The 15,225-nt window shown below is 37.3% G+C and overlaps 1 protein-coding gene across 1 annotated transcript; it reads right to left on the reverse strand.

The window, feature by feature from the left end:
* Positions 1-746: 746 nt before the first annotated feature.
* Positions 747-10,420, reverse strand: LOC121419634. The gene is made up of 7 exons (XM_041614090.1): positions 10,215-10,420; positions 9,089-9,157; positions 7,127-8,808; positions 4,681-4,845; positions 3,275-3,442; positions 1,900-2,067; positions 747-977 (listed from the first exon to the last, which is right to left on the reverse strand). Exons 1-7 carry the CDS (start codon positions 10,390-10,392, stop codon positions 747-749), a joined length of 2,661 nt encoding a protein of 886 aa, XP_041470024.1. The 5' UTR covers positions 10,393-10,420.
* Positions 10,421-15,225: the final 4,805 nt, after the last annotated feature.

The following is a 15,225-nucleotide window of genomic DNA, read 5'->3' on the forward strand; positions in this document are numbered from 1 at the left end:
TTTAGAAGTATAGTCTCATCAATTGCATAGTAAAAGTGTAATTCTAAATGGACCTTAATGACACGGAAAAAACTACGAAAGAAATATTGTCATGTCTTAGTCGTATTTCACGCTGCTATGCCTTTGTTTTCGCTTCATTGTTTTTTTCATTTACCGTTTAGAGTCTCTAAAAATGATTCGCGATCCATTTGAGCCTTTCCATTGAAGCTGAATTTTCCTTCGCTGATTTTTCGAAAAGAACCCTAGAAAGGATAAAAAAAATAAAGTAAAACAAATTCATTGCAACATTTATATTGAGCACTATATTGAACCAGTGACGTGATGAAACGAAGGTCCTTACCAAAGAACGTGAGTATAGTATACATCTACGCATAGTTTGTGGATTATTTTTGGTAGGCTTTGCTCTATCACATTCCTCTCTCATCTCTCTTAGGGCTGGATCTAAGGTTAGCCAGGGAAAAAGGAGGCACCCCCCCAAAAAAAAAAAAATGACTGAATAAATAAATAAATAAAAAATAAAATAAAAATAAAGAACAATGATAATAATAATCGAGAACTGACAAGGAGTATCATCCTCTACAAATTGCCATGGTGAAAACAAATGCTATTATCTGCTAGCCAATCCCAAAAGTACGGAACACATTTGTTAATCTTTGATAACTATGGGCATACTGTATATGGATGCAAAAACAGAGAAAGAAAAACAATCAATAAATCAATAAATAAACAATTCAGGTCAAAGTAAATCACATTCGTTTATAAGTGAATTTGTTCGTACGTAAAACAACAAAAAAAATCTGATTGAAAACCTGAACGGATGTTGCTGCATCTTTAAGTGTTGACAGAAGGTCCTCGATTTCATCCATCGTACGTATTGATAGATCCGTCAGGTTTGGCATGAAGCAGAGCGATACAGCAAGGGACTCTAATGAGACTGGTGAGGGGAACTCAATCCCTTTCAGTTTGAGAATTGCAACCTGTATATACAGTGATTCAAAATATATGTTTGACGATCGTGAATATTAAACTGTATGTGTGTGTGTGTGTGTGTATGTATATTATATATATATATACATATATATATATTATGTGCAAGTATATAATATTGCGATAAAGTGGTAAACCATAGATTCACGACCTAAACAAAAATTTGGACAACGGCCAAATAGATTGACAGTGTAATTAATCTGCAAAACGTAAGATTCAATTAAAATTGTTTTCACAGTGAGACAGTATATTTGAATGCATATTTTCAATATTTCTATAACACTACCTAGTACTAAGCTAGGTTAAGTATTTCATTCAATTGAAATCTGAGTGACGCTCTGAATGTGGTTATGTAGCATCAAGCATTCACCATGTTCACAGGAACTAAGGAATGTACATAATTATTCGTAAATGTTTGAGAAAAAATACCTTTAGAATCTTATTCCATCAAGTGAACGATTGACCATAATGAAATTCTTTGCGCCTTTGAAATGTCTTTTTTAGCCCTTTAGCCCTTTAAACGGATGGCATTGGTTAGCCTGATTGTTTAAAAATGCTTGTATTAATGAGATACTCTTTCATTATTCTCCGTCTTTTAACAGATGTAATTTTACCTTGGCAAGGCGGTAACACTTTGATCTGTTTGTATTAAATTGTGATATACATATAAACCAGAGGGTGGACTTAATGTCTTACAAGCTGGATAATTATACCTTCCCCTGCCTATGCTCATATAGAGTTTTGATCTTTCATACTGTCTAAAAATAATTATTCATATTAATAGATTTACTGTTAAATTATTCGAGAACAGTTTACATCACCTGTGGACGTATGGTTGTGTATAAAGGCATGTAATCAAATGAAATACCTTATTCTTTTTTTGTGCACAAAAGACGACGTTTAAAGGAATACCTTAATGGATGCTCCTTTGGCCTTCATCGCAGTGCAGAATTCCTCAGTGACCTCTGTATCCTGAATTGATAGGTCATTTAGGTGTGGCATGGAGCAAAGCGATTCCACTAGGTTCTCAGATGAGGACAGCGTTGGCAAATCAGTTGAATGAAGACTGAGAGTTCTTACCTTTACATAAAAAACAGGCATAATAGAAAATGGTTTACACACTGCTTTGAATTCTCCCTTAATTAATCCATTGTAATTAAACTACGTTTACTTTTCAATCAACAATGCATTATATTCATATGAATTTTATGCCACTTCCATGAGTCACATATTCATAATTTGTATTTTTTCTGATTATATTTCAAAAGTATTGGCCCAATGTACAAGCCTAGTAGAGTCACTGTTATCCCTAGACAATAGGGCCCCTGAAATGCTTTGTAGGATCTGATTCTAGATACGCGCCTGGAGTTAAACCTTTATCGTTTTCTGATTTGATTTTAGTCTACCTTTTGTGAGTATTTACAATGAAATCATTTTTTAAATGTGAACCATTGTAGAATCGTTGTGTAATACAGCCTTTGGCTACAAGGAAAGTTTTAAAGTATCCGTAAACATTACCATAATTATTATAGTAATAACGCACAGTGGTTCACAATGCACTTAGATAAATTCAGTACGAGTAACGCTATTTAATATTATTCTCGATAGCGTCGACCTCCAAAGTAGGTAGTTAAAAAAAAACATTTCACGATGAATGATAGGTAGTATACCTTAAATGAAACATATACTAGCATGCATTTTACTATACCTGTTCTACTTTATTAACTTACGATAAAACCTATTTCTGATAATCGAGCTCTTCAATAGCATGTCACTGCTCGCGAGACAAACAAGGAAAAGCGCTTTGCAAGAAAATTACTGGTATTAAAGTGTAAATCAAATATTCAGAATCAATGTAATATAAACACTAATCAATATTGATAGTGTAACAATTTGGTAAGCATTATCTACTCAGTTGTAACAAAATAGCATCAGTGTGTTAAATAGAAATCAAAATAAATTCTACTTTTTTTCCTTTTCTAGGGGAGGTATTGAGGAGGAAAAAAAGTGGTTATCAGCTGTATGTTCTTTTGAAGTTTAAAATTCAATGAATTTAAAGTCATCAAAAATATAAAAACAAAATGTGACACCTTGATTAACATCTAACTCGGTTAATACAAAAAATGTAATAATTATTATGAATGGTGAGCAGAAAGAAGTGTTATAGAAGTGTATTCATCATTGATCTCTTTTATGTCTTTGTAAACGTAAAGCTGATTAAATGGAGGGATCCTCCGAAACTCGGAGCTTATTGACTATCGATCCCTCAAATTCTTGAACTTGATACCTGAAGAGACGAAGCATTGGTTTTCAATGATGAACAAAACTCCTCCATGTGTGTCATCCAATGGATCGCTAGGCTGCTCAGCTTTGGCATTGAACACAATGATTGTGCGAGATACTTGGAGGAGTCTGTTGTGGGAAACTGCAGACCTTGAAGATTCAGAGTTTGAACCTGTGTGGTATGTTAACAGTAGAATATAACTTTGTTTTCTTGAAAACCGCAAAACCAAACAGTAATCAACAATGCACAAATCTGTGCATTTCAGGTGTCACTTTCATACATGGAGAATTTTATTACATCGTTATTATACATTTGAAACAAGCTGGTTGTAGGTTAAGCTTCTTTCACAATTATTGGTAGGGTGCGACTGCTTACAACCGTTGGGATCGCACAAGCTGTAGAATTATTTTTATGGTGATAGGCTTAGAGAATAGAGGTAACGTTCTTTCTAGGGCAAATGACAGTAAATCAAATTCGGTCGTTCGCGTCTGTTTGATTCTTCTTTCTGCACTTTCATCTTTTGTTAAGTATTTTCTGCACTCTATTTTCTGCACTCCATTTTCTGCACTCTAAGTATTTTCTGCACTCCCGTATGTTGTTAACAGTATCTGAACGTTCAGAGGAATCTCCCTCTCTATTACCCCCCCCCCCGACTATTTTACATTTTATACCCAGAAGAGCGAACAGAAGATCACAGGACATCACTACGTACCTTGGATGATGCATCGGACAATATCTCGGAAATGATTGGCATCGCCCGTTACGAGAAGCGTCCCCCCCCCATTTACCTGTAATGTTGATGCCTTTGCATTCGTACCTGTAAGTTCGATGCACTCGTGTTCAATCTAGAGTAGAACTTCTCCTCCTTAACACCTCCATCTAGTGTCAGAATGGTCAGCTTTTTCATGGAACACAGAGCTCTCACAAGTTGGCATGATGAGTCTGGTGTTATAGACTTGACAGTACCAATCCATAGTCGACGAACCTGCATGCACCAACGGTTTGTTTTAGAAGATCACAAGAGCCCATTTGTAACGTTTATATCTAATTTAATACAGTAACAGAGTATTAGTATACAATGCATGTATGGGTATAAATCTTAATTCTTTCGACTTCAATTTAAAAGTAATATGTACAGGTGCAAAGTAAAATAACAAAATGGTGTTCACTGGTAAGAGGATTTTGGTGGAATAGATAGGAGTGTCAGTGTGGACATTACGTGTGTTGATATCATTACTTCGCGTGAATGTGTTTATTTATTAGATTTCGACATCTATAGTTCGGGATATATAAGTAGATTTTTTTTGTATTATCCAGATTATTCTGTAGATACCTAATTTTATTTACTTTTCTCACACAAACACCCAAAAGAGAATACATATTTTTACTTCTTGATTTATTTTACTCACCGAGGACTTCCATCCTTTTTCACCAAGAACAGCATAGAAGTTATCGTGAAAGGATACCACGCCTAGTTTAACGTAGTTTAGAGAGGGCGCTGTACATATTATCTCTGCCACATCACTCGATAGGCCAACGCTGTCTCCACATTCTCTACTTACAAAGAGGGTGGCCTTAAAACAGATCCATATGGAAATATAAAAGAGCAAATTAACAGCATGTCAAAGACTCATTCCACAAAATAAGCTGATATATCCAAACAAAATGACCCTGAAATTGGCCTGTGTAATGAGCCAAACATACTTTATTTTAGCAATCTTCCAAATCGATTGAAATCCTGTCTTTAATCTTAAAGAAGCTGATGGTTTCCGAACCAGTTTGAGAAATTATGCAGTGGCTTTGGCAACTCTTCATTTGAAACGGTTACAAAATTGTGAGAGAAAATATTGGTAGGCGGAGCTTGAATAAAGGTTCCCGCAAGCTGTCACCTGTACGATTATCCCCGAGGTCAACCTGTGCCTGCCAGAGTTGCGCACAAACTGTCGCTTGCGATTTTGTTTTGGCAAGTAAAACAAATTTGTGATCTTAATTTATGAAAGACTTATGCATAGATACACGCCGGTGATAACTTGCTGCAACAAACATAGCCGTGATGAGCTTGCGGGTGTGAAGTCGAGGCGTGAGGTTCGAGTCCTGACGTCTGTGAAAGATCTTCTCTCCTACCTAAAGGCCTAACATGCCTAAACAGCATCGCGACTCAGAACTCCCGGCACCGACACTGTGATCATTCCACCATCTAACACTCCTTTTCCGTGAGCTAACTACCCAGTGAGCGTGTTCTACATATCTGTGACATGCAAACCGTAACAGCCGCCTGTGTACGTCATTTTTTTCACGTAGTAGTAGTCATTGCACGTAGTAGTAGTAGTAGAAGTAGTAGTAGTAGTAGTAGTATAGTAGTAGTATGAGTAGGAGTAGTCGTAGTAGTAGTAGTAGTAGTAGTAGTAGTAGTAGTAGTAGTAGTAGTAGTAGTACTACTACTACGAGGAGTACTAGTATCAGAAGCAGTAACACCCAATGTCAGTCTGGCGTACATTACCCTTTCAATATAAAGAGTAAGTGAGTAAAAAATATCCCATAAGATTGAAGTTGTTTTGTTTGAAGTATGAACATTGAATCGTCGATCTTTTGTCCTGATTCTCCCTCTCCATTTTGGTACCATTATCATGCGGATCTTTGCATGCATGACTGGCTACGAAACAATCTCCAGAAGATAGTAAAATCTCGGTTGCGCCAATTTGCCGGGTGAAGATTGAAAAAACTGTTCAAAAAGTACATGTAAATGCGCCGCACGCGCACACGCACAAGCGTACACACGCCCTCACGCATTACACATCACTCTCGCACAAACACATTTACCCACGCACTCATCCACACTCACATCATCTCATGAGTTATATCTTTCGGTGATCAACAATTAAGCAACTGTTCTATTGCAAAATTACCTTCAAGATTGAATTCCTGAATTGGAAGCGGTTACTTAAGTTGAACCCTATGCAAGTTTGTGTGGCTGAGCGGGTGGCGGAATGTGTGTGAGAGGTGATGTGTTGGGTATGGGTTTTTGTGAGGGTGTGTGCTTTTGTGTGGAATGACGGACAGGGCACGTTACGTACGTAACGTAAATAAGGGTTTCAAAACACTAAAATAATAAAGAAAAGAGGTTTATATTTCGCTAGGAAAACTACGTATATATATGGTCAAATTTGCGAGGATAAAAGATACTTTATAGAAGAAGGTACTTCTTTACCCCAACATTACGTGTTAAGGGTCCGATTTGAGGGATGTTAGTGGGGATGGTACTAACCCAATGAAAGAAAATGAAAGTCGACGTCCGTGACATAACAATAAAGATATCGTTGTACTTATTCAAGGGGTCAATTCAGGAAATAATTGTCAAGGGTACCGTTTTGTTCCCAATACTTGTTAAGGGTAGGATTTCACACACCAATACTTGATAAGGGGTGCATTTTCAAAACATGGAAAATACTTGTTAAGGGTGCTTTTCGAAGCCCCATTGTCACGCATGGTGTCCAATCTTCGATTGTATTGCACCCCCCCCCCTCGGATGTAACGACGTTTTAGTTTTTATTTCAACAAAAAGGCCCAGAAATCATCTTCGTATGACAACCACACGACGAAATGGTTGTCATTGTCCAAGGAGAGACCTAGAAGGACCATTCCCTGTTTCAAACGAGGTCAAAAATAAATATAAATGAATAAGCCCCAAAAAATAATAAATGAACTATAAATACAGAAAGAAAAAAAAGTAAAATATATATAAAGCAAATTGATAAAAAGAAATAATGAATAAGTGGCTTCTTCTATCTGGCATTCATACCGTCCTCATTATCTTAAATTAATCAAGTTCCCCATTCAATGTATGAAATAACTTACAGCATTTGAAATCATTCCAATGAATTCAAAGCCTGCTACAGTGTGCGCTGCTGTTTCGAGACCAATGTGAACTTCACTATTCAACGCGATACGCCTCACCATTTTTGCAGTTTCCGGATCTCGACTCTCGAGGGAAACATCTACCAGGAAGTCCCTCTCCCTCCTATTCGTCATACGTGTCTCATCACTAAAGTCAGGTTTGAAACAAAGTACCATACGTTGAATTACACGGTTGGCAACAGTTTCATCCCGTGATACAGTGAAGTACAGGAGGTATCTGAATTCTTCTTTCCTAGGAAGCACTACGTCATCAATCAGCTTGTTGAATTCGTCACCATCACTGCCATACATCGAAGCAAGATGTTTACCAGCCATATACTCTTGAAAGAGTTTGTGAGGGAAGAAGATTTTTGACTGCAGATATCGGCTGCGATTTCCATGTATGGGCAGGATGGATGTCATGTTTTTCTCTCGCGACAAGACCCCAACTTTGCAAGCAACCTCAACAGACTCTGAATACCTTTCAAAATCACCTTCACTGAAAATGAGATTTTTTTCCTGGAGACCAATTAAAGCAATTTTAGCAACTGGTTTCATATACTCTGAGATATCGGAGAGAGCTGTTTCGACGGATGCTTCGTCTAGGTCTGTGGTCTCTTTCTGAGCATAGTGTCCTTCTAAGAATGTGAAAATACAATCGAATATTTCAGAAAATGTTCGCAATGACCTAAACCTGTCCTTCTGCCTGTAATCTAGTTCTTTCCACATGAGACAGATCATTGATATGTAGATGGGATATGGGGCCATATGTTCATATACGATGCCATTTCCTTTGATCGCGTAGATGAGTTGATTGGCTGTTGCCACACTGTCTGTAAAGTACTTGCGGACATAGGCTTCTGCATTTTCCCAGCTAAATCCTTGCACGCGAATGAAAGTGTAGCGTTTCCTTAACACATTGTCCCATCTTATTTCGTTGGCCTTCCAGGGTCGACTTGTGACCAACACAGGACATTTGCTAAGCTCATCTGAGCGGAGGATGTTCACAAGCGCGATGTCGCCTCTCCCCTTGGTAATTAGTGATTCAGCTCTTTCCTTGGATTGACCAGCAGACGCTGCCTCCAGGGTGCTTACTGATTCAGAAGCGACTGTACGCTTCTGTACAACTTCGATGTGAGACTCATCTAATCCATCACATGCGATTAATACATTTTCCGGATTTGATCGGATGTACTCTGTGATCTGGCTGGCTGTTGTCGGATTGTTCTCTGAGAGATACGACTTGACAAACTGACCGATTCTATTTTGTCTTGCCTCACGGAAAGGAACAACAAGCACCCACACGTAGTTGGGAACATCTGGACTGCCATTTATCCAGTCCCAAGCGATCTTGGCACAAAGTGTTGTCTTCCCAGCCCCAGCTTCTCCCTGCAGCATGATTCGGGTTGGAAATGCTCCGTTGATTTTGATTTTGAAGAGATTCTTGTATTCGAGTGGCGTATTCTTATTTTTCTTTTCCTCTTCCAGGTCAAGGTTTATGTATATGTCTTTGATTTGCTCAATGGAATCAGGATCGAGTGGATCAGATCGTATCATACAAAGTTCTGTCCGGTACTTCATCTGGAAATCATCCCTGCACATCTTGATAAGATCCTCAGAAAGTGGCTCTGTCCCTGATACATCTGCACAAAATTAAATGCATAAGAAATATTATTCTATCATGGTTTCTGCACTTTTTCAATTCTTCAAATCACACAGTCAATAGGCATACGTTAACCATTACGTAAACAGTTATCATGATTTTATTTAAAAAGTTTTGACCCAAAATGCATATGAATGTCTTGTCTAATTAAATGACTCTTTCTAAGAGATCCCTAATTCCTACGTTGAGTAGCAAGTTTCATTATTTTTTTTATAGGGACTGTGTTAAGTATTTTCAATTACGGTAAAATTTATATTCACCTATGCAGCTCTTTTCAAGGTGAGAAGAAAGCGGCTGGGTTTGTAGTGCTGTTGTTGTGGCAGATGAACCTGTGAAGTGAAAATTTGACGACTGAATGCTTATATTCACAGATATAGATATAAAAGGAGAATGTTGCGCGAGTAAAATGCAAAGTCCATACCAACATCGGATAAATTTGAATTACAAAAATAGAGAATATTTAATCAAATAGCCTGCAGCAATCGGATGTGAAAATGGATGTATGTGACTTAAAAGATTAGCTTGATTTCAGAAAACTTGTGTTATGTGTGACGGAATAATACGTCATTCACTTACTATTTTATTAGCATTTTCATCATGGTTTAATTCCTCCGTGAATCTGTTGAACCGCAAGATCTTAAATTGTTTGAGACTCGATTTAAATCTTCCTTATCACTAAATCTACAAAAAATAATATATTTATTTTATATAATAGAAAGAAATGGTAAGTGATGTCATTCGCTCTCTCATCTTCATATCATACGTGTAGAGTGCATGTAATTGTTTAGAGAATTTTTAGAATATCATAACTTTATTTTAGATCCGACTACATGGCTTCTCTTCAGTCAGGATATTTGTTTTCATTTTATTCTATAATTCATTCATTTTTTTAACTTGATAAAGTTGAAGGAAAATGCGTAACGTTACTTTCATAACTTTTTGTTTATTTTAGTATTGTCGAAGGGTATTTTTTTTGCTCACCTATAGCAACGAATATTTTATAGGTCCTAAACATTCCTCTTTATATTTATTGTCATTGGAATGATTTTGTTGCAAGGAAAGAGTCTGCGTAGATCTGTTTAGTACTCAGCTAATTTCTTTTTAGCCAAAAATGTCAAAGAAATAGACATGTGTCATGTTCCTAGAAAATAATGGTATTGCTATCATTATAAACAATATTTCATCGCAGTAAGATGCAAATGTATAAACATTTATCGAAGACAATGAGAGCCCATCCATTGGTCAACGAAGATCATCCATTTAGAATCATGGAATCATACTATTTAAACTCTTAATTACATGTTATAATGAGAGATGTGATAAAAGTAAATATTTTTCTAGGATCTGTCCTTTTATATCTTTTTTAAAGAATTTCGAAAACCTTACCTTCTTTGCATGGGAGTAAATTTCCGGCTTTTAGCTCTCCAGAGAGAGACCCTAATTCGGTTTCTTCCAATATCTCTCCAAGTAGAGCCCTGATATTTGTGCCTGGCCGCTGTTTGTTTTTCCACCGCAAGAAAACTTTGAAAAATGCATTACTAATACTAGGGGTACTGTGCTCCATTTGTAGAAGCTCTTCACTTGGTAACCCAAGATTGACGCCCAATGCGATGAAGTAATCAGGTTCGATTTGCTTTGACAGCTTTAAGTATTCCTTGTCACTGACCACACTGTATAAAAAAGGCATACTATGTTATTCATTGTAAACAGAAGGAATGGAGTGAAAAGACATCTTTAGTGGCATATTTGTTTATTTTAAACAAAAAATGGAGGGAAAAGTTTCAGAATATTTGGGAATGGTTGATACGGAATCATGATGCGTTCATTATAGTTTCTTTGGAAATTCAGTACTCATTGCAGTGTGTCATACTTATGTGATTTTGTATTACAATTCTTTGATTAAAGCCTATTGTTAATCATACGAAAAACAAATATACAAAATTATGGACAATGTGAATACTGATCCCCTTATTGAGCATAAACATGAACATGCAACTTAACTCGGGAGGGGGGTGCTCTCTCTCCCATATCCAATAATCTCTTTCATATTAATCTTAAATATGCGGTGTTAGACCAAGCTGTATGACTTCCGTTGCGTCATTCGATTTTAAAGACAGACTATATAAAGAAGTGGAGAAATCATATCATATAGCGCTTCACTATATTTCCGAACCATCAGTGTGTATTATTGGTGAATAATACACTGTTCACAAAAGGTCCCTTTATAATTCATAATGCCATAACTTTTTAACAAAATGTTTTTAGTCAAGTATATTGCTCCACTATTTTCTTTCCGACCATCAGGCACCCCTTTCGAATTGCCATAGCTTTTATTATGTTTTAAGGCAGTCAAGATATTGTTAAGTGTCTATAATCCCATATCTCCCCCCCCCCCGCCCCCCACCCCCCTCTCTCTATCTCTTTAACTTTAACTCCCCGCGCCAGCTCATTTATTCGGTCTACAATCCTACCTGTCCAGCCCAGGGGTATCTTCGGCTCCACTCATGATGTAGGATATGTAAGCCTGGCGCCTCTTATCCGACACACTCGATTGGCCCACTGCACGCAAGAACAAAATAATCCCACCAAAGTAAATACATGATGCAAATAAAAAATATATATTGTTTTGTTTATGTTTTTTATTTTATTTACCAATGTTGAAACAATACATATAAAATTACAATATAATATAATACATTATAAAATAACATTGGATGGATTGCCCTACTCAGCTGAGCCATTACAGTTGTTCTGCCGAGGGGTCCAGTACCATAAAGGTCGTGCGCATAGATATAATGGGGAGTTGGTATGTCCAAACTATTGAAAAAAATGATAAACGATTGATAAAACTCCTTAAAAAAAACAGCATAAAGAACAAACATTTTATTGTATTCCTGACATTCCACCAAAATGGAATTTATATTGATACTTGGGTAAGCTGGACGCATATGACAACACAAATTCTTGATGGATTTTATGGATTTTATTCAAGCCTCCATCAATATTTTGCTCTCACTTTTATTCATTTATCAAACCGACCTGTCGTCTAGTTGAACTTCCCCTTTATAATGATTTTACAATTTACATATTTACAACAAAACCAGATGCACAATACAGCATCAAAATCGACACTGAGCAGGCAGGGTGAAAGCCCATTTGATATGCAGAATGAATGAATAAGCGAATGAAAAATAAATATATACATTGAATAAAAATCTATAAAAAAAAATCATAAACGATGAACTATGGGCCTATGTGAACTACAGTATTATAAATTTCGCAAGCAATGTGTTTCGAAGGTAAATGGAAGTAACTGGCGAAAGAAACACTTAGAAAATGAATTTTTCCCAAGTCTTTAATTTTGAAGAATTTGTGTTTACCAAAACAATTTGTATGTGCCTGAAACGCTTCATTATAAACATTACGAATAGGTCTTGTTAATAATAAGAACAGTCTATTAACAGATTTTGTCTCCATATCGTCAAGAAAACAATTTGAGTGCTATATCAAAAGAAGATCTTACCTTGTCTTCATAAGAATTCCGATATAGGCCCTACACAATTTTCCTGAAACTTTTGAAGTTATTTATTTTAATCATCAAGTGTTACTTGATGAAACGGGCCCCTCAAATGCATGTAGAATTATTGTCTCGGGCGTGTCTAGGTGTGTTTGCACGTTACTGAGAGAAAATGAAGAACTGACCCAAATGTCTTTATAACGGGTTTGGTTGAACTCGACTGGGTAAGAACTATTGAGTTAATCATTGCCAAATAAATGCTGATAATCTGGACTCACAAGAGTTTAAAGTGCAAGTGCAATATAATAAACAATTGTTCATGTATGATACATTGCACACATAATGTACACATGCCCTGGCGACCTGATGTTTTTACATAAATTGCATGTCGATTCAATTTCTTATCATTTTCTGGATATACATATAAATATATATATATATATATATATATTGACTATATAAAACTGCAGTTACTGAAAAGTGCTCAACTACATGTACATAAAGGAGCTTCACGTAGTATAGTAATAGGGTGGAGCGAGTTGCTTAGATTTTAGTTGTACAGACTGTTTCCCCCTGAGGTATTCGCCGGGGCCATCAGGAACTAAACCAAATTTAATGTTGAACGAAAGTACAGCTAAAGAGAACAATAACTCCAGTGCAGTCAAGCAAACAAACAAAAGACATAATGTAAGGGGATAAATGACTACAGTGAACAGGTAATAGCTATTCTTTAAACTGAGTAAGGAGGATTGGGGGTCACATGTTGGGGTGGAGTGGGTTTGACACATAAGGGGGGGGGGGTGTTCTATGGTTAACCATAACCTGAAAGGAAAAATTTCTTCTTGTGTTTACAAGTTGAAATGAGTTCGGTTCTTGAGTTTATCGTTGCTGCTTTCTTGGCCGTGATTATGTGGTACTTCTCCCACAGACACAGGTTGCACCTCTTTGTATTTGGTGAGTAGGGCTGTGCATGTCTTACGATTCCCCATTTGACTGAGTATACAGGGCGTTCCTTCATCCTTCAGTCTCCATACGTACTTGCTGAGCTCAGTTTGGTGCCGTTTCCCCCGATTGGTGATGCTTGCTTTGTGGTTTGCGTACCTTGTCTTGAATGGAGTTGATGTGAGCCCGATGTACACTTTCCTGTCTCTAGATGTCTCTACCTCGGCTTCATAGATGACATTGGTGGCCATGCACTTTCCAGGGATCGGGCAGTCTTCTTTCTTTCTGCAGTTGCAGTAGTCCTTGGCTTGGTCTTTGCTATTGTCTGTAATCTTGTTGTTGTGGGTTTTTATTGCTGTGGCCATATTGTCCATGCAGCTACAGCTGACTTTCAGCGTGTTCCTGTTGCAGACCTTGTGGAGCTGGTGTTCTTTTGGGAAGTGCTGTTCCACAAGGGCTAAGAACTTTCTGCCGATGTTCGTCCTAACATGCTTGCTATATGATAGGTTGAACCAGGTTATATTTCGTTTTCTTTGACGTTGGATTTCTTTACTGCGACTTGTTGAATGTCTCGGTGAGTATACATGTACCAGCTTGGGCTTGTGTCCAGCATCTTGAAGTGCTTTCTCGTAGTCTGGTTTGGCACTGTTGAATATGTTTTCGCTACTGGAAATGTTGGACAGGCGGGTCTGGATGGACTGCGGTATTCTCTTGGTGACATCCGGCGGATGATTCGATTCGGCATGTACATAGAGGTGGGAGTCTCCTGGTTTTGAATAAGGTCTGAACTCTTTATTGGAGAGGTCGAATGTCACGTCAAGAAAGTCGACAATGGTTGCATTGGTATTGGCTGTGATCTGAAGTCCGAACTCTTTGAATTTCTTGCAGAGGTCCTTCTTCATGTTCTCGGCTGTTCTAGGGGATGCATGGACAATCGCCAGGCCACCGGTTTATATATATTTATATACATATATATAAACACATATATAAACCGAGATCAGTGCTAAATTCTAAACATAAATATTTTCTTTTTATTACCCGGTTACTTTCCTCGAACTAAATGGCGCCAGCTTGGCCTTTATTAGTTGGCACATGGCACTAGACAGTGGAGTTATACATTTCTCGACTGACATAAAAAAATAAATAAGGAAAAGATTTCATTCTATCTCCGCAATTGGAATGTCACGGGCAGAATAAATTAAGAAGCTGTGAGTATACCTCACAGTTTCTTAATTTATTCTGCCCGTGACATTCAAACAATTCCAATAATCCCATGTTCTCTTGTCCTTATAATAATCATACTTTTGGAACATCGAAATACACGATATTATCATTAGATATCATGCATGATTCACTGGGGTGGTGATTCACATGGGAACTCCTCCCCTTTTCAAGAAATGACAACAGAGAAGTAAAAGAGGGGAAATGAAATGGAGAAGGATGAAAAGTGCGATAGTGTTAAAGTAAAATGTCTAGTTGAAACACCGTTCTATCAACGTTTGTAAACAACGTTGTACTCCTTGGATTGGACACTATTAATGCAACTAGTATACATGTTTCTTCAGCTCCAAAACTTCATTACTACTCTCTCGGCTTCATTTCGTGCATGAGCTTCATGTCAAACGTTTTTTGTTGGTGAACGACAACTATAGAGTTGTCATACACTTTATTTAACCCTCCTCCTGAGCGTTGCTCTTTTGTCTCTATACATATTTATCAAACCACTTTTTTCTGCGCATCCACTGGACATGCTGGATCCCGCAGTTCTCCAGGACTGGAGGAAATCATTAGAAGAAGAAAGGGTGGTGCACCTATGTGATTTTTGTCGAGAATGGTCAAAGGGGATCTGACCCCTTTTGCAACCAATACTTTTCATTTTCTTGTGTGAAATGAAGATTTGTGAATTTTGTTGTATTTGTCTTGAATCTATTTGAATTA

This window comes from Lytechinus variegatus, chromosome 8, assembly GCF_018143015.1.
Source record: "Lytechinus variegatus isolate NC3 chromosome 8, Lvar_3.0, whole genome shotgun sequence".
Lineage (NCBI taxonomy): Eukaryota > Metazoa > Echinodermata > Echinoidea > Temnopleuroida > Toxopneustidae > Lytechinus > Lytechinus variegatus.

Excerpts from the sequence above, each read along its gene's own strand:
- LOC121419634 (XM_041614090.1), bottom strand. The coding sequence starts at position 10,392 with ATGGAGCACAGTACCCCTAGTATTAGTAATGCATTTTTCAAAGTTTTC. Across the intron at positions 3,443-4,680 it reads AAAAAGGATGGAAGTCCTCG|GTTCAAACTCTGAATCTTCA; the intron begins GTGAGTAAAATA and ends CATACCACACAG. Across the intron at positions 2,068-3,274 it reads CCAATGCTTCGTCTCTTCAG|GTAAGAACTCTCAGTCTTCA; the intron begins GTATCAAGTTCA and ends TTTTATGTAAAG.